The 21,340-nt window shown below is 36.0% G+C and overlaps 1 protein-coding gene and 1 long non-coding RNA gene across 3 annotated transcripts in view; one reads left to right on the top strand and one right to left on the bottom strand.

Annotated features, from left to right (window-relative positions):
• Positions 1–1,943: 1,943 nt before the first annotated feature.
• Positions 1,944–21,340, bottom strand: part of LOC121408452 (TRAF-type zinc finger domain-containing protein 1-like) — a 48,649-nt gene continuing 29,252 nt past the window's right edge. Inside the window, exons 8-15 of one of the 2 annotated variants that reach the window (XM_041599926.1) lie at positions 16,197–16,348; positions 12,742–12,862; positions 9,747–9,957; positions 8,605–8,736; positions 7,390–7,515; positions 6,317–6,704; positions 5,482–5,617; positions 1,944–5,077 (exon numbers count right to left, since the gene is read on the bottom strand). In XM_041599926.1, coding sequence (XP_041455860.1) covers positions 5,030–5,077; positions 5,482–5,617; positions 6,317–6,704; positions 7,390–7,515; positions 8,605–8,736; positions 9,747–9,957; positions 12,742–12,862; positions 16,197–16,348 — 1,314 coding nt within the window. In that variant the 3' untranslated portion in view covers positions 1,944–5,029. The remainder of the gene's footprint in view (positions 5,078–5,481; positions 5,618–6,316; positions 6,705–7,389; positions 7,516–8,604; positions 8,737–9,746; positions 9,958–12,741; positions 12,863–16,196; positions 16,349–21,340) is intronic. The other variant, XM_041599928.1, reaches the window with a different exon arrangement.
• Positions 16,974–20,980, top strand: LOC121408453. Its single transcript, XR_005969042.1, has 3 exons — positions 16,974–17,190; positions 19,835–19,979; positions 20,820–20,980. It is a non-coding gene; the product is annotated as an uncharacterized LOC121408453 (long non-coding RNA).

Genomic DNA, 21,340 nt, shown 5'->3' with positions numbered 1-21,340 from the left:
TGAATTATGTGCATTCCAAGAAAGTCACACTTTGGTCTCCTGTTTCCCTTTCCTCTTTTTGGATGCCTATTCTCCCTTTCCTTTTCCTGTCATATTTTCTGAACATTGACAATTACTACATGTATTTGCTTCTCAACAGTTGACAGCTTAGCATCATCATAAATTAGTGAGTCAATAGATGAAGATCTCTATGACAAAAGGTACTATCTCCACTTTTAACCAAATACTGTCATTGATATCAGACTGTATGGTAGGAACAAGTCTTTAAACTGAAGTTTTAACCTCAGTTTAAAGAGCAACCAAGGAGGAAAAAAAACAGCTTTTAATATTACTTTCCTGTCCAAAATATGAAATAATTACAATTTTTCTTCAGAAAATTAACAAGGACAGATAGTTTATGTTTCTGAATTAAGGGTCTTTGAATATGACTGAAGTCACACCATTACCAAGGTCCATGATTCTAATTGAATAAATAATTGTTTCTAATAGCTGACAGTCCAGGGCCCCATCTTACAAAGAGTTACAATTGATCCAATCAATCTCAACTGTATGGAAATCCATCAACATCATAATATTCTTTCTACAAGAAATTTGCACAATCTCCTTAGTAAACAAAGAGAATCACACTGAATCTTTGAGAGAATGATGAATGTATGAATATACATCATTTCTAGAATATATTTCGAAAAAAATTTGCATTTCAGATGTTGACGTTGCTGGCCATCCATAGATGTGGTTGATTGGATCGATCGCAACTCTTTGTAAGATGGGGCCAAGTTTGAGTAGACAAAAGAAGGGCACCTTGTCTAAAGTCAAAGCTGTGTCTTTCCTGGAGGAATACGAAAGCAGCTTTTAATTTCATCAGTTTTTTCACCAATTCTCACAATTCATCATCGACAACATAATTGGAAAGCAGAAAAGCTGCGATGAAAAGATGCATATATGCCTTTCACACTGCACTTTTTCCCGGGGTTAAGCTTAGCCCACTTCAATTTCACACTGCGTTTTAGCAAAGTGGGCAAGCACGGTAAATAGTATGGTACTATCTGGCCCTGCAAAAAGCAGGATTAGCCGGCTAATTGTGGTGCTAGCACCACAATTACAGTGCTAAGAGATGCAGTGTGAAACAGAACTGGGCTAAGGAAAAGTGAGGCTAAGCATTAGCCAATCACAGAAGTCGAAATTGCACATTAACCCTACCTAGGCCGGGGTATTTTTTTTGGAGTTCCTATGGCCGGGGGGGGGGGGCCTCCCAGGCCCCCCCTAAGATCTCGGCCGTCGACCGCGCCGAAAATTGGCACGCGGGTTGCCTGGAGCATAATCTACAAGATTGTATAGTAATTTATTTCATGCGAATTGCTATTAAGTGATTATGCTAATTTATGCGTAATTAGTATGCGAAATCATACTTTTCCCTTTAACTCCCTAAATAAAGCTCCAAATGTACTAATTTTTGGTATAGAAACTCTTTGTGGTGTCCTTAGCAAGTGTACATGAAAAAATTGTGATATCGAATCATTTTCTTATGTATTATATTGTTTTTTGCAATTTCTTATGTATTTCTTTGTTTTTTTGACCTTTTGTTTTTCATTGTTTTTCAATGAAATTTGTTGGGGACTCTTCTGTGACCATAAAAAGCATAAAATGAATACATTTAGACTAGAAAGACTAAAAATAATCATACATTTATGAATTTTGGTTGAAAACACAATTTGCATTGACTTTGTACATGAAATCACGTTTTTGAGCAATTTTCGGTCTGACATGCACTTACATAATGTTGCGTAATTTCGGAACCACGTACCCGGGTGACGCAAAATTGGTCTCAAAAGTTGCGCAAGACTTGAAAGTAAAAAGTCAGCGAGCGGCGCGGTCAAAAAATTTCGCGCAACGAAAATATCACGCGATTCGTTGAGGGGGGGCCTCCGAGGCCCCCCCCCCGGCCTAGATAGGGTTAATCACGCTCTGTATGGTAAAATCATCAATACTTATAAGCTGTGCGATAGTCCGGGTTTAAGGCGATAACCCCAGCTAAGCAAATAGTATGGGGTTAAGAAAGATAGCGTGAAACAAAAAAAAGGGTTATATTAAAGATAATCCAGGGTTACGGATAGTATGGGGTTTAGGAAATGCAGTGTGAAAAGCATAATACAGCACAGACTTTGAACAAGTTGCCTAACAGCCCTGATTTACATAATTCATGAAAGACAAATTTTATACAGTATGCCAGTTAAGTTTTTAATGGTTTACTTTAAGTACAGAATGAAAGGATCATAGAAATATACACAAGCATGTGAAATAAATTCTGATTTCTGGTATATCTAATATGAAATAAAGCAACAATGTGTTTCTTTCAATTACACTTGAAGCTTTAGGCATTGTCTTCATGAATCCAAATTGGTACAAGTTAGCCCAAAGAGCCATGGCCATTAAAGTTGTTTAACAGAAAAGTATTATCATTTCAATAGAACTTACAGGATGTGCTAAATATTTATTTCAAATACAGTAACAACTACTGACAATCTGCTTATGCAACATGATTACATCAGAACAGCATCTCAAGTGCTTTATGCATACAACACACTAGGGTGATTCCATGCTAGAAAAATCAGCCATTTTCGCAACATTTTCCAACCTACTGTCCAAACAAACGAAGAACTTCAGTTTGTTTTGTGGTAATAATAAAGTACTACTGGAAAGTCATATGAAAAAATGACAACCGACAAAAATATGTTGTCCATGGGTGAATTAAAGGTGAAAATGTTGCGTGTCGTACGGGACATTTCTGAGTCCTGTACGACACACATTTTCACCTTTAATTCACCCATAATCCAACATTTTGTGTTGGTAATCAGTTTTTTCAGATGACTACCTATATAATAAATAATTTTCTGTTGCTCAAGTGATCAACTAAGAGACTAGAAATTGTTTTTAAAATGTCCCGTACGACACGTATGGAATCGCCCACTATCACACTACCCCTGTCATTAGATACTGGTCTACCCATAGGAAATGATTACACCACTCTGAGAAAATATAAACTCTTTGCCTGCCACGGACAGACATTGGACTAGATCAAATAGAAAGTACACAAAGCAGTTGTAGACCAATTGCAATCCACAATATGGTGCACCATCTAACGGTTGCAGTGAACAGGCCAACTTTTGAACTTTGGAGTCGACATCGCGCGGAGGTGCAGGCAGTGCGAAGTGCTAGTCAATATAATGTGACTGTGGTGATGATGATGATAGGTTCTTGTATAGCGCCGGTATCCGCCTCAGCTGGGCACTTATGGCGCTTGCTCAAAAATAGGAAATATCTTACAAATTTCAATGTCTTCAAACAGTGCTTAGGATCATCATTCAGTTCAAGTACTGTCCTAGTAATGCTATTCTTGCAATAATGTTAGAGAGGGGAACAGAAAGGTCTTCAGGTTAGACTCAAAGCTGATTGGGTCTCTGCTCTCCTGATAAATTGGAGATGGCTATTTCACAGCTTTGGTCCAGAGATGTAGAAGGCTCTGTCACCCTAAGTTGTGTGGCTGATATGTGTGGTGCTTCAATGATGAAAACCATATTGCCAAAGCGGACGAAGAGTTCCCTGAAATGGTGTAATTTCGCAAAGAATTTTCTCTCCCACCTCCTGGACCCTTGTTAAGGGCATCATTGTGAAAGCTGGTCAAGGCGCATCGGCCAGCACTGAATAATCCCATGCATGCATACACAATAGTACTAGCGTGCACAACAGATGCCAAATTTTTCCCATGAGGTACTGCGAATTTTAGCCTGTTCTCTGCAACCAATAGATGGCGCACAGTATTTTGAATTCACCAAATTGCAATATACCATTAAATTCAGAGCTATACTGCTACTACAAAAGTCTAAGTAGACAAATATCAAAACAAAACTGTCTTAATGTTCATCATATCCCTCAATAAAAATTGAAACACTAATCTATGCCTGACAAAAATTCCAGTTTTCCTCTCAAATGTTTGAAAAAAAAAAAAAAGTAATATGATTACCTCAAATCAACTACTGAGTGATAACTGAAATATGATACAGTTCAGGGGACTGATTGGCCCTGACCATAACAATTGGTTTGAGTTTGCCATTAAATAACCATATGCACTAGTATGTGTTCATAACAAGATTGATTTTCAGCCAAAAAGGGAAAATTTATTATGAAGTATTAACTCAGGGATTGAAATTGATCCCTAAATTATCATATATCAAATTAGCAATTGTAGTGGTGAATCACCCGAGGCAGCATTTAAAAACATTCACAACAACAGATTGAATCTAAAAGAAAGTTTTACAATATATGTTTTCAAAAGTACTTGTGAGTAATCCCATGAAAAGATCACATTTCAATAATAGATCATCACATCCTTCACATGGTGTGACCTTCCTGTCTTTCCATTTAAAGAACGACACAATTTTACACAAACACCATTAATAAGTGTTTTTAAAATGGGAAAATTTATAAAATTATCTACATTTCAGCTTTTTCATCTTACATGAAAGTCCTTTGAAATTTCTAAGATTGTTGAAATACATGATAAATTGTGATAATCATATTCCTGATCATTAGACTTTCCAGGTTTTGAGACTCAATTCTTCTACAATCGGACCTGGGCCCTGCAACACAAAGGCTGCGATTAATCGCTAGTACAATTTGAAAGAGCAATTCTGATCGGTTCCCGGTCAGTCTAAAATCTGCATACAAAAATGACCTTGATAGGCCATACCACTTTAATAGCAATTGATCGCCAACGTTTGTATTATCGGGCCCTGGAGGCGAATCATAAAGAGATATAACAGAGTACCATAAAGAGATATGGCCAATGTTTATGATTGATTGTAACTTTGTGTATATGGTTTACCAATATAGTTGTGCTTAATTGAACAATCAATTGTGTCTTTTGGGTTATAGGGCACAGAGCACATGGCTTACTTCAGATTTTGAAGAAAAAAAAATCTTACCAACATTTTGGATATTAATGACTAATGGAAGTGGATTCAAAGTGCTTTCACGATGGGCCGCTGGGATGTCTTGTTACTTTTACTTTAGGTCTTGTCTGAAATCAGAAAAACAGGAAAACATAAATTAGAATCAGGGAAAGAATGTAATATATATAATATAGTGTATTTATATTGCGCACATATCCACCTTGTTAGGTGCTCAAGGCGCTCCGATATTACCCAGTTAAACTAGGCATTCATAGCGCACACAGCTTTTTAAGCTTTTTAATGTACAGAAGAATCAGACTGAGGGAGGAAGGGGGGCATAATATAACATATCTCTTACTTTCATAAGCTGTCAACACGCCTGTAAAAATATTCTGTAATACATGATCAGTAGGATGGGGAATTTCGAAGTGGGGGGGGTTCTAATCTTTGAAGTCTAGAATCTAGATTGATATGCGTACACTCATCCATCCCCCCCTCCTACAGTTCCTATAATGCTAGAACATGACCTCACCTTGGATGAAGGCCTGTTGGTTGTACCTCTGGGCCTGGATGATATACCTGAAGAGATTGCCGGTTCAAGCCCCGCTCTGCTGCCAGCAGGAACTCTCGTTACAGCATCGGTCGGCACAGTGAAATTTGCAGCAAGTCTGTTTCATAAGGCAGTGTAAAGTGAGGAGGAAGTAAATTCAAAGAGCCATAAGACACCATACCTAAACAGAAGCACCTAGATATTGATATCATTATTTTTAGAATGTCAACAAGGACAATAAGGGGAGGAATGTACTAAAAAGTTTAAATTGTATGATATAGATGACATAGCAGCAATACATGTGGTCATGGTAGTGAAAAATGGTCAGCAGCGGGGCCCAAAGGGGGGGGGAGGGGAGATAGGGTGATCAAAGTTACTCTCATGCTTGGTAATGTTGGTAATGATACTATCTAGTTAAAGATAGATATGGAAAAAATTTTTTATATTCAATCAGTTTGTACTTTTAAATTACAAGATTTCCAATTTTCAGTGTCAAAATACCTCTGTGGTTTTTATCCATTCCTTTCTGATCATTGAGGAATGAAAACCTTACAGTCTATATTGGGAGTCCGTAAAGAATTATAAATGCACATAACGATTAAAAACAAAAGATAATATCAGGTATATACTTCAGCGAATGATTTTTGTAGTATCACATCATGTTTTTGCTATGTTTTTTCAGACTGCAACACATTTCTTTCGTATAGCAAGTTTTTATATAGGACTGTACTGAAGGGCAATGTCATCTTTTCCTCCACTGACCCTGACGAGATATGTTAATCAAATTGATAAAACTAAGATTATTCCCTGTACTCACCTGACAGAACTTGGATTGGTAGTTTTCTTGTTCCTACTCGAATCGGTCCCAAAGCTTGGAACATATCCTGTTGCACCTGCAACCCTCTCCGTGTTATACGCTCCCTTGTTGGGAGTCTTTCTAGAGTTTGTCTTTTTTACACCGCTCCTTCCATCCCGGTCCTCTCTCATGAACACAGGATCATTGTCATATTGTGAAAGCAGCTCAGTAAAACTATCCTGCCTTTCGCTTCGTTTCTTCTGAATGTTATTCAGACCCCTACCAGCTGCGGTGTTGGATTTGGACGTTGCCTGGTGGAGGCGTTGGAACGATGTCGTGTCAGAGCTCAGGTTGTCGTTGGCATAGTCGCTGTTGGTGAATTTCTTTGACACTGGTTTGGTTCCAGGTTCAGTAATAGGAACGGAAAGAATTGAACATATAAATATCAATTTTTGGTGCTTTTCAATCGTAGGGTCATATCCAGGGGAGGGGGGGGGGGGCATAAAGGGCATGTGTCCCTTTTTGGTTGACTTTGTTTATTCCCCCTTTTTCAGAAAATTGCCCTCTTTTGAATGGAGTGATGCAAAGTTTATTCGTTTCTTCATCATTATTTTGTTGGTATTTCTGATTTTCTTTAAGAGGTGAACATATGATTTCTTGACTTGGTATCTAAAGAAATCAATTAACTTTCTGTGTCCTCCCTTTCATTAAACCCTGTACCCATCCTGTAATTAGATGATATAATCATCAAATATAACAAGAACCTTTCCTTTTTCTTTCAGTATATGCCAAAACATCATTTATACATACATGTACATACTTATTTTCTGAATTATCCCGAGACTGTAACAGGTATTATTCATCTCAATTTCAAAACAAAATTCCGGAACATTTATCTAAAACAGACCTTTGCAGACATCCTCTCTCCAATGATTTCTGTCAACAAAATTAAAAGGGCAGGTGGGGGGGGGGGGATACGATCAAATAGAAAGAGAAGGAGCGGATGGATGTACAAAGTGAGGGTAAAGCAGAATGTGATGCTTACTTCTTCTTACATCTTTATCGCTAGATTTGTGTGGTAAGGTGATACTTACTTCTTAGATCTTTATTGCTAGATTTGAGTGGTAAGGTAGTCCCTGCATGATGTGATCCTACATAGCTGACATCATTTTTGGCTAGGTAGTCATCTACATCATTCTCCTTTACTCCAACATTCTTACCTGATGAAATAAACAAAAATAAAAAAATAAAAAAATGCCAACTGGGCATAAACCATGATCAAATTCAAGTGATGAAATAATACAAGTATAGAAACATTCAGTTTCTATTGCTCTACTAGACAGGATCTTTCGCGTAATGTATATTGCTATAAAACTAAGATGTGCATGGGGATACGTAACATATACACAATGCAATGGTACTTGATTTTGGTGTACATACTCCTTGCACAGGTGACAACGCTGTAATGACTCCAAACGTCCTTTTTCTACTTTCTGTTCTCTTTTGGAGTCTCCATCTTTCGGCAACAATATTTGACAAAGCATGTTTACATTTGAGTTGATTAATGACTAGAACTTTACTGATAAATGCTGCAACACTGTTTTAATGTTCATAATGATATTCCAATAAATTAAGTTTTAACCTGATCTGGAAGTCTACTTCTTTTCTTTTTTTCCCCCGTAATCCCTCCATCCCTCTTCGACTCGGAATAGTTTACTAGATAGCGCATAATAAATACTGTATCTATTATTATCATTATTATTGTTACTTCCAGCCAGAGTCACCCTGGCTAAGTGTGATTTTCACTGTTACATGATCACTTGCCTTCCTATTCCAATGTTTAATTTAAGCATCAGAAAATGTGTAAATTTTGCCAAAATGTTGGAATACAGATATAATCCTGAAGCTTTCAACTCTACTTTCTTACCTCATTTTGTCTCTTGATCATAGAATATGATTTACATTAAGGGAGGGATAATGAAAAACTAATTCTATTGCCGAAAAGAACTTTTGACGTCTATGTGGCTCGTGCACAAACGCGATAGTAAAGCAATGCAATGCAATCACACCATCTGAACAGATATAAAAGAGGAAAACCCTCAATGCAAACCTATCCAATGCCCAACAATCAACAATTTTAAAACTGATACCAAACATTATGTGGGTGTTGGCTTATTAGACATGAAATGTTTTGCAAGGACTGTTCTTTGCAATAGTGTAACATTGGCAACTGCAGAAAGTTTGTGATGTGTCATGACAGCATGACAATAGTCACAAGAGGGTCAGTACTGAAACTACAAAGGACTAACCTGAACGATTACTATTTTTATTCTTTGGAGGTCTACTGTACTGCGTTCTTCCTGATACATCATCCGCTTGGCCCAATGACCTCTTGACCTTAGATGAATGTCTATTATCTCCTTCATCAACTTCATCAAAGCCTGGTAAACAACAAAATGCAGCAATGGAAAAAAAATTCAGATGAATAAAATGGTCATTTGCACGAACAAAGGCTACTGATTTCATTTTATTTCAGGTTTTCTGGGGCCCTGTTTGTTAAAAGTTACTATCATGGTACCTTTGCCATCCAGTGGTAACTTCTATCCGATCCTAGAGTTTGATCAGCTATTGAGCATCTTTACCATATGGTAGCTCATATACAATGGGGTTGTGACTATAAAATAAAAACTTCAATTGACATCAAAGCCTGTTTAAAAAGCTTTGATAATAGCTCAATAATGTGAAATACACTAAAGTATCAGACATTAATTGTGCTAAAATTCAATATGCACATTACTTATTATGTTCTCTTCCATTTTATTATACTAAGACTTTTAAAAAATATTCACTCGGTAATAATTATGCCAATTTATGGGCAAACATTTTCTTTTCCCAAAAAATTAAATGATGAAGCTTCAAATATCCAAATTATGTTTCTACAAAATAATGCATTACTACTAAAGAAAACATATGGACATTACAAATTTGGTCTCAAAAGATGCATGAAATTCTACACAAAAGAGTCCTGCAGCATTATAGTGACATCAAGTGGCGGACCGTGACCCGGAGGAGACAAAGCGTTGGAGGGGCACTGTATTGTTTGTGAACAATGCCGTGCCCCTCCAATGCTTTGTCTCCTCCGGGTCGCGGACCGCCACTGGTGACATCACACAAAACAAGTGGCTTTCTAAGGGTTTAGGATTTGAATATTTCTTTTTTATCTAAGTTCACCCATCTTATGCATTGAAAATGGGCACTGTTTGGGTAGCTATTTTTTTTCATATTTCCTCAAATGTGTTTTGTATGACTTACATCATTTCCACAATAGCAATATTCCATCAAACCCGAACGAAACTAAAAATGTGATCACTTTGCCATAAATCAGTTTTGAAGAAGGGTTGCTGACTGGCTGTCACATCAGCCAATGACCATCCAAAATGATAATTCCTACCTGATGCAGGGAACATGTTCCTCAGCATTGCATCCTCCTGTCTCCTCCTAGAACTCCTGCTCTTAGGAGGGCTCGATGTTCCCAACGTGTTCCTGGTTCTCCCTATGGATCTACTGACCAGGGTGGGACTAGGAGGAGTCTCTTCTAGATCCTGGAGGGCAGACTCGACTTCATGGTTTGACCTCGTGGGTCGACTCTCCCTGCAGTGAAACTGTGATAAAAAAATACAACAGGGATGTTGCAAAGTCAGTAGAGGGGAATTTTCAATAGCAAAGACGTAATCTGCAAAAGATCTCTTCAGTTTTCAAGTTATCAGCTTACAATGGCCTTATAGGTCAAAAGGTCATTTTCAGCAAAAACACGGAACCCACCCTGAAAGTTGAGTACAAGGACATCCAGTACACTACTATTACAATGGGCATGTATACAATACATAAAGAGCAACTATTGTCGAGGGTTAAACCAACACAAAACATTCCAATGTACAGAGTATCATAGGCCATGGTGTTGATGTGAATGTGCAAAGATCAACGCATATTCATACCCAGTGGCATAAAGGTAATGCAGCATACACACTGCATCATACATCAAATACATTCATTGTGAAAAATAAAGAAGACAAAAACTAGCGATACCAACAACTATAGCTTGGTAATACATATTAAATTGGATTCAGAAGAAACAGGGAAAATCATATATCAAAGTGCCATTTCTTAAAGTGAACATGTAATTTGCTTCTTTTTTTTTAGCTGAAAAAATACTCAATTTCTTTCTGTTTCTTGACAAAGCATTTAAATGCAATAATATTGGGAAATTGCTATCAAACCTACATGTATAAATGTATTATTTCTCACAATTCTGTAAAATTATGTCTAAAACTTCTTGCCAGATTGGGATAACCTTGTCAAGTTGCCACACTCACAAAATAAATGAACAGATGATTAATCTTTGTTATCACACAGTTAACAATTTGGAGAATCTCTCCTGTTAATCTTATTAAGAAACCCATTCAAAGCAATTAGCCTTGTAGAAAATCTTTTAGTAAAATGATCTAAATAGTACAAAAAAAGTATGAATTTTCTCCAAGTCCAAGGTTACAGGTACAGAAATATTATCACACCAATACTAATATATCATGTCTGGTACATTAGAGCCAATGAGAGTATTACATGCAATCATTGTGGAGCGTTGTGGCCCAGTGGATTAGTCTTCGGACTTTGAAACAGAGGGTCGTGGGTTCGAATCCCAGCCATGGCGTAATTTCCTTCAGCAAGAAATTTATCCACATTGTGCTGCACTCAACCCAGGTGAGATGAATGGGTACCCGGTACGAAGAAATTCCTTGAATGCTTTGAGCGCCTAGGCAGCCCAGCTAAAGCCGGGGTAATAATAATAATAGCAGGGCCCGCTGGGAGAACAGTTTTCAAAACTGAAGCGGCTTCCCTGGGTAAATATACCTATATTATTATTATCATAATCATTGGGACTTTCTTTGTGGCTAAAAGCTTTTGAAGTATTTTTTCGTGAATCTGCAATAAAAATCTAAATATTTCCTAGATCAATGTTCTTAAAAAAATAAGGCTATTGCAGCAGCATACATGTACATGTAGTAGAAACACCAAATTTACTACCACGTCTGGGTGGTGTTTCAAAGAGCTGTTCATAAAGTTACGCACAACTTTACGCACGACTGGAACATGTTCTTAGGTGCTGAATCAGTTACATAGGGATATCATTTAGCATAAGAAAGGGGTCACCAGTCGTGTGTAAAGTTATTTGTAACTTACGAACAGCTTTATGAAACGGGCCCCTGAAGTCAAATGAGCAATCTTCTGCATGCAAGTGAAAATAGGGTGGATTTTGCTCTCCCTCCCCCCCCCAAAAAAAAATAGCATTTCCATTATATACAGGAAAGTTATAAGCAAGCATAGAAATCGCATTGACAAAAAAAAATCAATTGGTCAAACCTCAAATTCTTTCCTCATAAGGTCATTTATTTCTGCTTCAATGAACTTAAACTTTTCTTCTTTACTCCCAACTGACAAACAATGAATGGATCAATTTGTACATAAATATTTCCAATTATACTACTTCTAGATTCCACTACTGTTGAAAAGAAATGTTTTTTTGTGATGGATCTTTTAGGCCCGAATTCACAAAAGGGGTTTTGGAAACCCATGGTTGAATCCATGGTCTATGCAGATTTCCTGCATAAATTACGCTTAATTTAGCGGGTATCGGGCACCTGTATATAAAAAATTCAAATGCTGATGCACGCTTTTGTCAAAGTGCGCATCAGCATTGGAATTTTTTAATACAATATGCGGTAAAATAAGCGGAATTTATACATGAAATCTGCATAAACCATTGACTCAACCGTGGGTTTTCAAAACATTCTTTGTGAATTCAGGCCTTAAATTCTCAGCAAAATGTGATATCATATTGTGTTCTCAAAAAGTCTGCAGAATATGTTACCCATATCTCTATAAAACACTTTTCTATGAGCTATTCATTACTGTGGATAGGGTTACCACTGGGCTTTCTGTTCCTTTAAAGGTTCATTATTCACAGAATTCCCCCTTATCCTGAATTCAAAAGAATGCTAATCACTCTTTGGAGGAATGGGCCTTTCAGCCATCAAATCTCCCTATTGTTGCCTCTTCAGGGACAAAAAGCAGGATATTCACAACGCTGCAGCGTGGTCAAGTATATTTACATGTAATATGGATTACAACATGTTGAGAGAGCAAAGTTTTGTTTGAGAACATGTATGTCCTTTTTCAAATACAGATTAAAAAGAATGAAATATTGCATAATAGTGTCCAAGCTAAATTGAAAAATTGAGGAACTCAATTAAATGATCATTACTTTTGTTCATCCAACCCTCATTTTCCTGATTTTTACTTCACTTCAAGAACTGCTTGAGCCGTAAAAATTTTGAGTATTACATTCTTTCAAACATGAATGAGCAAGAAAATTAAAAGGTACCACTGACCTGATGGTGAGGTAGGAACTCTGCAGGTAAAAGATCCCCACAGAATTCACAAGGTAACATAACAGACCCATCTTCTGATGAACCACTAAGATAATGGTGAAGGGGTTCAGGGCTTATTAACCTACATGAACAAAACCAGAAAGAGAGCAAGGAAAATGGCATTGATAAAGTTTCAATAATGTGAATTACATTTTACAAATGTTCTAAAATCCCAATCAAATAAAAAAGAAAAATTACCATTTATTACACTCTGTAATATCAAAGGCCCTTTGCTCCAGAAGAAAATCTGTATGTTGAACTTGAAACAGAAGTACCTTATTTCAAATTAGAGTAGGGGAAGGCGGGGTAAGTTGAGCATAGGGGCAAGTTGAGCCACCAGCCCCAGGCTAATAATGAATGAGTCAGACAACATGGTGGTGTTATATATTGATGATCTATTAACCTTTAACCCCACCACTTTGTTTTCAATTTTGAAACAAAAGTAATTTTTTAGAGGGAAAAATACAAATTTCAGCCAAAAAAGTAAAAAAGGGTGAAAAATAGATAAGTGCTTTTTACCCACACACATCTTTAAATCTATTATAGAAATAAGAACAATATTGTTAGTCCAGGTATGGATTCTCATTCTTGTCATAGTCTTTTACATGATGAATGCATAAGAAATGTGTGGATGTGAAAATATCGCAATAAGTTTGGACTGGGGTAATTTAAGCCAAATCAACATGGGGCAAGTTGAGCCATGGTAATTCTTATGGTGATGTATAATAAAAAAATAATTAAAAATGTAAAAAGCCATTGATATGCAGGCAGAAATGAGCTAGTTCACATGACAGTTCTTTTACTTTTAGAAGATGTTAGTATTTATAGAGAATTAGCAAGTGAAAATACTTAAAATGAAAAATTGACATCCTGGTTCTTCCCACATACATTTTGTACATAGTTTTTGTGGCTCAACTTACCCCTGACGGTGGCACAACTTACCCCATAGATGGGGCAAGTTGAGCCATTTGACATCGTTTTTTCACAATGTCTTCCAGTGTGGGGGTAGAAAGTTTATTTTGGTGAAAAAGATTTCCCAATAATAAAATTTAAAGGCAAGGTACTTATTTCTATAATATTACTAGTCATATTTATTCTAACATGCAAAATGCAAAAAGTGTCACAACTTACCCCGCCTTCCCCTACTATTCCATACATGTAGTTCTATCCTTACTGTATTCTGAAGACATACATGTACATGTAAACACTATCACTTTATAGCTATACCAATTAAAGTAGACAAACAAAAATTATAAAACCAATTTTCCAAGTATAATTTTGGTCTCAATCTAGTTGTGTTACAACATACAGCCATGATAAGTACATTCTCTATTGACAGGACACTGTAAATAGCATCAGAAAAATAAAAGGTATGGAATACTACAAAATAAATGAACAAAGCTTTAGAGAAGAGGACAAAAAAAATGAAGGTTGCGTTTTCTAAGAATTTGAAAGAGGATAAAAGTTAGAAGATATGACTTTCTAAGATTTAGAAAGAAGAAAAACCTTGGAAAATCAAGCTTTATAGGATTTGGAAAGAGAACAGACCTTTTAAAAATTAAACTTTCTATGATTCGAATTTCAAGAGGATGAACCCTTGAAGACTGGGCTGTTAGAGATTTTGAAAGAGGACAAACCTTTAAAGATTGGGCTTATAAAGATTTGGAAAGAGGACAAACCTTTGAAGATTGGGCTTATAAAGATTTGGAGAGTACAAACCTTTGAAGGTTGGGTTTTCTAAGATTTGGTAAGAGGACACACCTTTGAAGATTGAGCTTTCGAAGATTTGGAAAGAGGGTAAACCCTTGAAGATTGGGTGTTCCAAGATTTGGAAAGAGGACAAACCTTTGAAAATTGGGTGTTCCAAGATTTTGAAAGAGGACAAACCTTTGAAGATTGGGTGTTCCAAGATTTGGAAAGAGGACAAACCTTTGAAGGTTGGGTTTTCAAAGATTTTGAAAGAGGACACACCTTTGAAGATTGAGCTTTCGAAGTTTTGGAAAGAGGGTAAACCCTTGAAGATTGGGTGTTCAAAGATTTGGAAAGAGGAAAACCTTTGAAGATTGGGTGTTCCAAGATTTGGAAAGAGGCCAAACCTTTGAAAATTGGGTTTTCAAAGATTTTGAAAGAGGACAAACCTATTTGGAAAAAGAACATACCTTTGAAGATTGGGAAAGACGACAAACCCTTGAAGAATGGGTGTTCTAACATTTTGAAAGAAGAAAAACCATTGAAAATTGGGTGTATTATTAACCCTAAATCTCCCGGGTATTTTGATTCTTTTCATTCCGGGGGGGGGCCATTATGGCCCCCCCTTGAGATCTCGGCCGCCGATCGCGCGAGCGACGCAAAAATTTGCACGATGGTAGTGTGCGATGTAATTTACAAGGCTGTATGGTAAAATTTTCCAAATAATGAGATTTTATTTTATATGAATTAATTATGCTAATTTATGCATAAATCATACTTTTTGCTCTAAATTCACTAAATAAAGCTCCTAGAATGCTAATTTTTGGTAAAAATTTTCTTTGTAGCATTCTTAACAATCGTAATTCAAAAAAACTTCGGTTTGGAAATAAATTTCTTATGTATTTTATTGTTTTATGAATTTCTTATGTATTTCTTTGTTTTTTTACTTTGTTTTTTATTGTTTTTTCAATGGAAATTGTTCCAGACATAATTCTGATCATAAACAAGGCAAAATTAATTAAGTTTAATCAGTAAAAGTAGAAATAATGATACATTTATGAATTTTGGCTAAATACGCAATTTGCATTGGATTTGTACATGAAATCACGTTTATGAGCAATTTTGGGTCTGACATGCACTTGCATAATGTTGCGTAATGTCGTAACCGCGTACCGGGCGTCACAAATTTGGTCTCAAAATTTGCGCGAGACTTGAATGTAAAAAGTCAGTGAGCTGCGAGGTGAAAAAATTTTGCGCAGCAGATATATCGCGAAAATTGTTGAGGGGGGGCCATTATGGCCCCCCCCGGGAGAATTAGGGTTAAGATCAAGATCCAAATTTATCCACGTTGTGCTGCACTAGACCAAGGTGAGGTAAATGGGTACCCGGCAGGATTAATTCCTTGAATGCATAAGCGCTGAAAGGTAGCTCGAGCTAAAGCCGGGATAATAATAATAACAACGCGCCTCGGAATAGAATATTTCTAGACAGATGGCGCTATATAATATATTATTATTATTAAGATTTGGAAAGAGGCCAAACCCTTAAAGATCGGGTGTTGTGTTCTAAGATTGGGAAAGAGGACAAACCTATTTGGAAAGAGAACAAACCTTTGAAGATGGGGGGGGGGGGAGAGGACAAACCTTTGAAAATCAGGCTTTCTAAGATTTGGAAAGAGGACAAACCTTTGAAGATTGTGCTTTCTAAAATTTGGAAAGAGTACAAACCTCTGGAGATTGGGCTTTCTAAGATTATCTAGTACTGGTGTTTGCACTGCAGTTGAGCCTTGAGGAACCGTCTGATGCTGATTGTTAGAAGGCACTGATGTTATTTCACTAGGATCAAGTACCTGGTCTAGGGATTCCATCTGACAGCCAGTCTAACGAAAGAAATAAGTTGTAAATTCATCAAAATGTATTCTTCAGTTGGGGTATGACCGGTTAAATAATACTGATGTTTGTGCCACAGCTGAGCCTTGGGGGTACATTCCATCTTATCAAAAGGAGGAAATTATAGTATTTGCATGCTTTGTAACACTTATATCTTTGTTCTAGGATGATCAGTGATTTGTGTGCTCTATGGGCCTTTCCACACATGAATCTTGAATCATCATTGAAATGAAGATTGCTATTGTGATCGTGACTGTAATTAGTGTTGGTGATTCTAATCATGTTCTAGTTTGCTAAATATTCATCATTAGCCTCATTTTTCACTGGAATCATCATTCAAATTATGATTATTTTTACCTTGTGAAAGGGTGGTATCATGCATACTAATAACATGCAACATTTATATAGTGATTACAATGTTTCTACAGAGCAAATTACCCAGCTGCCTTAAGAACAGCTATTAAACATGATTAATTAGGTACTTGATCATTGATCATAAGTACTTGTTCATTCAAGGAATTCCTTCCTACTCTGGTCCACATTTACTACACCTGGGCCCTGTTGCATAAAAATTTATGTCATAGTGACATAAATTTCGATCATGACTTAAAATCATGCATAGCTTATGCCGTTGACATAAATTTCGTTGCATAAAAATATTTATGTATTGTTTTAGCTTATGACGCGATTTAATCATCATTACATAAACTGAATAGTCATGAACGAGCCTGTTGACATAAACTTGGCATAAGTTGTCATTTTTCAGCCGCAGGAAGCTCTTGCGAAAAAGGGTCTTCGGCTTTCTATTTGGACGGGATAGAGGCCTATTTTGGTATGTATCAAATTTTCATTGTTGTATATCGTAGATAATAGATATATCTCACGTTCTGACCCAAATTAAAAGTTTCTAAGTATGAGGAGATGTTTTAAATAAATCATTATCGCCGTCAATTTTATGTAACGATTGCTCGGATACTCTCCGGCTGCTCTTAGCCGTACAACGCTGGCAGTGCTAGCCGGAGGTTCCGGCGTCTGACAAAGACAAATAATGCATGGAATCAACACCAACAGAACAGTGTTAAATAATCTTCACGACATTGAACATTGATTTTAAGGTTCCGGCGTCGGATAAACACAAATAATTCATGGGATGAACACTGACAGAAAACAGTTTTAATTAATCTTCACGACATTTTATTGGACATTTTCATTGACATTGATTTGAAATTAAAGTTTTTTTCAAGAGCATCCCTGTTCTTCCTGGAAAGATCTACGTTAACGTTACTCGTTAGGCCTAGTCAGTAGGGCCTAGTCTAACGTTAGACTTAGAGCCGGACTGTCTACCTAGTAGTCTAGACTAACGTAAGACACTCTAGAGTCTATACAAAACAGCTCTGTCACTCACCGTGAGGGCCTAGCCCAGGCCTAAATGATTAGTTGTGCTGAGCCTATGTTCGGAGATTAAAAAAAAAACCAAAACCTGAAATTTAGGCATGTCACTGTCGGTGTCAATGCAGGGTTAGGCCCTAGCAAGTAATAGCTTGGCCCCTTTATTAAGTGCTAGTCTAGATCTAGATCTATTATCTAGTTTTCTATCTAGGACTAGATCAAGTCTAGGGTCTGATTTAGACTTTTTTAGTCTAGCTCTAAAAATTTCTAAGTTAAACTTGTCTTACTTAGGTGAGCTGGCCCTACCATTGACTAGGCCTACCCTGGTTTGGGCCTTGGTCCTGGCCAGTGAATGAGGTGGTGCAGCCCTGCCCCTGGATTGAGTCTGGCTGGGGCTTCTTCCATTCATGCTTTTAATAGATCAAAATCGAGACCTAATCTAGTAACTGTTTAGCAATACAAGAGAGACTAGAATAGATCTAGCTCAGGGCCCAAAATTGAAACTGTGTTTACATCATTAGTAAGCTAATCATTTGTTGGGCCTATATATCATCTATATGAAACAAGTAACATAGATCTACTAGAACTACAAAAGTTACTTTAGATCTATTCTATGTCTAATCTTAAGCCTGACTTTTTAACTCTGACATCAAAATTCAAATACAATTAAACTTAGACCTTTGGGAGATGGGTCCTCCACTGCCGACGCTATGGTGATGGAGCCCCCTGGGTTTATGATAGAGCCTAGATGATTTATTGGTAGATGTGCACTACAATAACATGTGTAGAGTATAAGAGCCTAGCAGAGAGTGGGGGGGGGGGTCCCTCTCTGTTCAGAAAAAACAAAGTGATTGGTGTGTAATAAAGGTGATAAAATAATTTAGAAAATCCTGGGTCACCCTCTGTGTTAACGAAGACTGGAGACTACTGAACAGGAAGGGAAAGAAGGGGGAACAAAAAAAAAGAATTACACACTGAACTAATTAAGTTAAACACTGAACTGAAAAGACATGTAACTTCACGAAAAACTGATGACTTCGTTGTATGTTAATATCTAATAAAGATATTAATGTACATCTATGATGGATACACATTTTAGTTCTTTGATTTGTTTTACAGGTAAAAAAAAATATCAAATGCTTTTTCTAATTCTATTAATTTTAAACCAGTGCACAAATAATATGCTTGGAGAAAAGGCATTTCAATTACTGGTAACTACAGGATTTGGTTTCTGATCTGTGGATAAAAATAACCATGATAAATGAAATTCTCTTGATGACTGTTATTAAGAATTCCTCATAGTATATTCTATTCCTTTTACCTATTTACTGTAAAGAGGATTTCTTTTAGATCAGTTACTAGAGGGGTGCTTTTTTTAAGAAAACAAACTCTGGCAATTTGAAGTAAAGAAAATCCCCAACTGTATAAATAATAGAATTATAGGGCCTACAATTTTCTTACCTATCAAAACCTATCTTCATTAGAAGTATTCATATATTGAGTGTGTAAATCATTTTTCTAACATTTAAAAAAAATAAAGCCTAAATGAATCACTTGTACTATCCTTTTAATATTGCACCCTAAGTGATAAAAGGTGCAAAAAAGTGGTCTTGTTATTGTTTGCACCCATGACGTTCGTTTGCACAATAAAAGGGGCAACATTTAACCTTTTAAGGTGCATAATACTTAAAAATTAAAAATTTTAAAATTTTAACCTCTATTACATGGTTCAAATCTGGCCTTTATGGTGATTAATATAAATTATGCTACACCCATAAACAATGAGCATACTTGCTCTCATTAGCACCCCTTATTGTACCAACCCCTAAGGTTCAAATTTGAATCCCGATTCTTGGTGTCTTCATCAAACCGTTTCAAGGTTGAAAGACTAGACATCATTTGCCTTAAAATAAAATATTCTAAATAACTGTACCAACACCCCTGTCAAATATATTTGACAAAATCTGTAATGATAAAAATATTTTTTTTCAAAGAAGGGATTTCAGTTGTTGTTTATACAAAATGTAAATATGAATTCATTCTCATCTGTTACTATATGAAAAATTTGGTATTCACTTTTCTAACAGGTGACCCACACAAATGGTGAGAAGAGGTAAAGAGAGAAAGGGGCACAGCAACTGGAAGGAGAGGGAAGTCCAGACACTCTACCACTGTCTGCTATTGAATACGAAGTCTCTCTTTGGATCAGGGGGTCAAGCTTCTAGTATGAAGGTGAGTCTTTATATAAAGTTGTGTTTATTGAACATTCTACTTGTAAATACAAGTATACTACTGTACGGTAATATTTATTCTTGTTTATTTTATTGTCCTTAAGAGCAGTTGTAAATGTGATGTCATGTTATAGTAATTTTCAAATATGAATCTCTTAAAATTCATCTACATCTTGTAATAAATTCATCTTAAATTTACTCACAAAAATGGATATCAATCTCATGAATTTTTATAGAAATTCAAGTTTCAATTGACAACTGAGCCCTCTTAATGTTTCAATTAATGTTAATATTATTATTATGGAATGTATTCTCAAAAATATGTAAGAGCAACAAAAATGTTACTAGTCAAAGGGAAAACAAAATCTAGGAAGGCTATTGGATCCATACTATTGTAACAATTATTTTCCACTTAACTTTTGCAAGAGATTCAGATTCAGTTGATTTATATTTTTTATTAGAATCTCAGCAAAAGACTAACAATGAGAGCTTACAAGCATTAACGCAATTTAAGTGCATTTAAGAATAAAATAATAGTAGTAGTAGAAGGGTATGTTTTCATTTTCAAGTAACACCACATATGACAATTTTCTCAAATGACTTGATTGAAATTGAATATATTCTGACTTTAATTATAAGGATATAAAAAATGATATTCGGAAGCTATTTATCCAATTTTTATTTCACATTCTATATTTTTTTAATTATGCCTGTGATTGCAATCTCAAAAGGCTCTTTCATAATCTTTTAGAGATACATCATACATGTAAATGTATGTGAACACTCTGCTATTATCAAGTTGAGTTGCTAAAGTTGTTTTCACTGATTCTTCTCATTTCAGATTGTTCAAGAGTCAAGACTGTTGAAGAGGTGACGTCATGGACCTGGTAGCACCTGGCAAGGGAACTATATTACTGTTCACACTCAAGTATCCTATAAACGCTTTAAAAATTTTAACATTAACAAAAGTACTAATTTTCATTTTTTCAAAGATAATAATCATTATATTGACATTTAGTGAATATATTTTATGATTATCATAAAATTATTATAATGTTAATGATGATAGGTCATAATAATACAAATGGAACAATAAGTAGAAAAGAAGACAACCAAGAAGGAGGAGAAGAAGAAGAAAAAGAAGAGGGGTGGAAGAGGAGAAAAGGAGAAGAAGAATAAATTACAACACTGTAAGTTCCTCTTCATGATATTACAGAAATCTTCATCTCTTTTAAGTGGAAATATTTATGAATAATATAATATATAGTGATATGAAAAATACATTTTATTTAAATCCAAGTTCCACTTTTAATCATGTTTATAAAGTCATAGGACAGGTGACAAGATAACATTGTTTCACAT

Source organism: Lytechinus variegatus, chromosome 2 (assembly GCF_018143015.1).
Source record: "Lytechinus variegatus isolate NC3 chromosome 2, Lvar_3.0, whole genome shotgun sequence".
In the NCBI taxonomy this organism is placed as follows: domain Eukaryota; kingdom Metazoa; phylum Echinodermata; class Echinoidea; order Temnopleuroida; family Toxopneustidae; genus Lytechinus; species Lytechinus variegatus.
The sequence above is the reverse complement of the archived record's forward strand: the minus strand, read 5'-3'. Positions and strand labels throughout refer to the sequence as shown.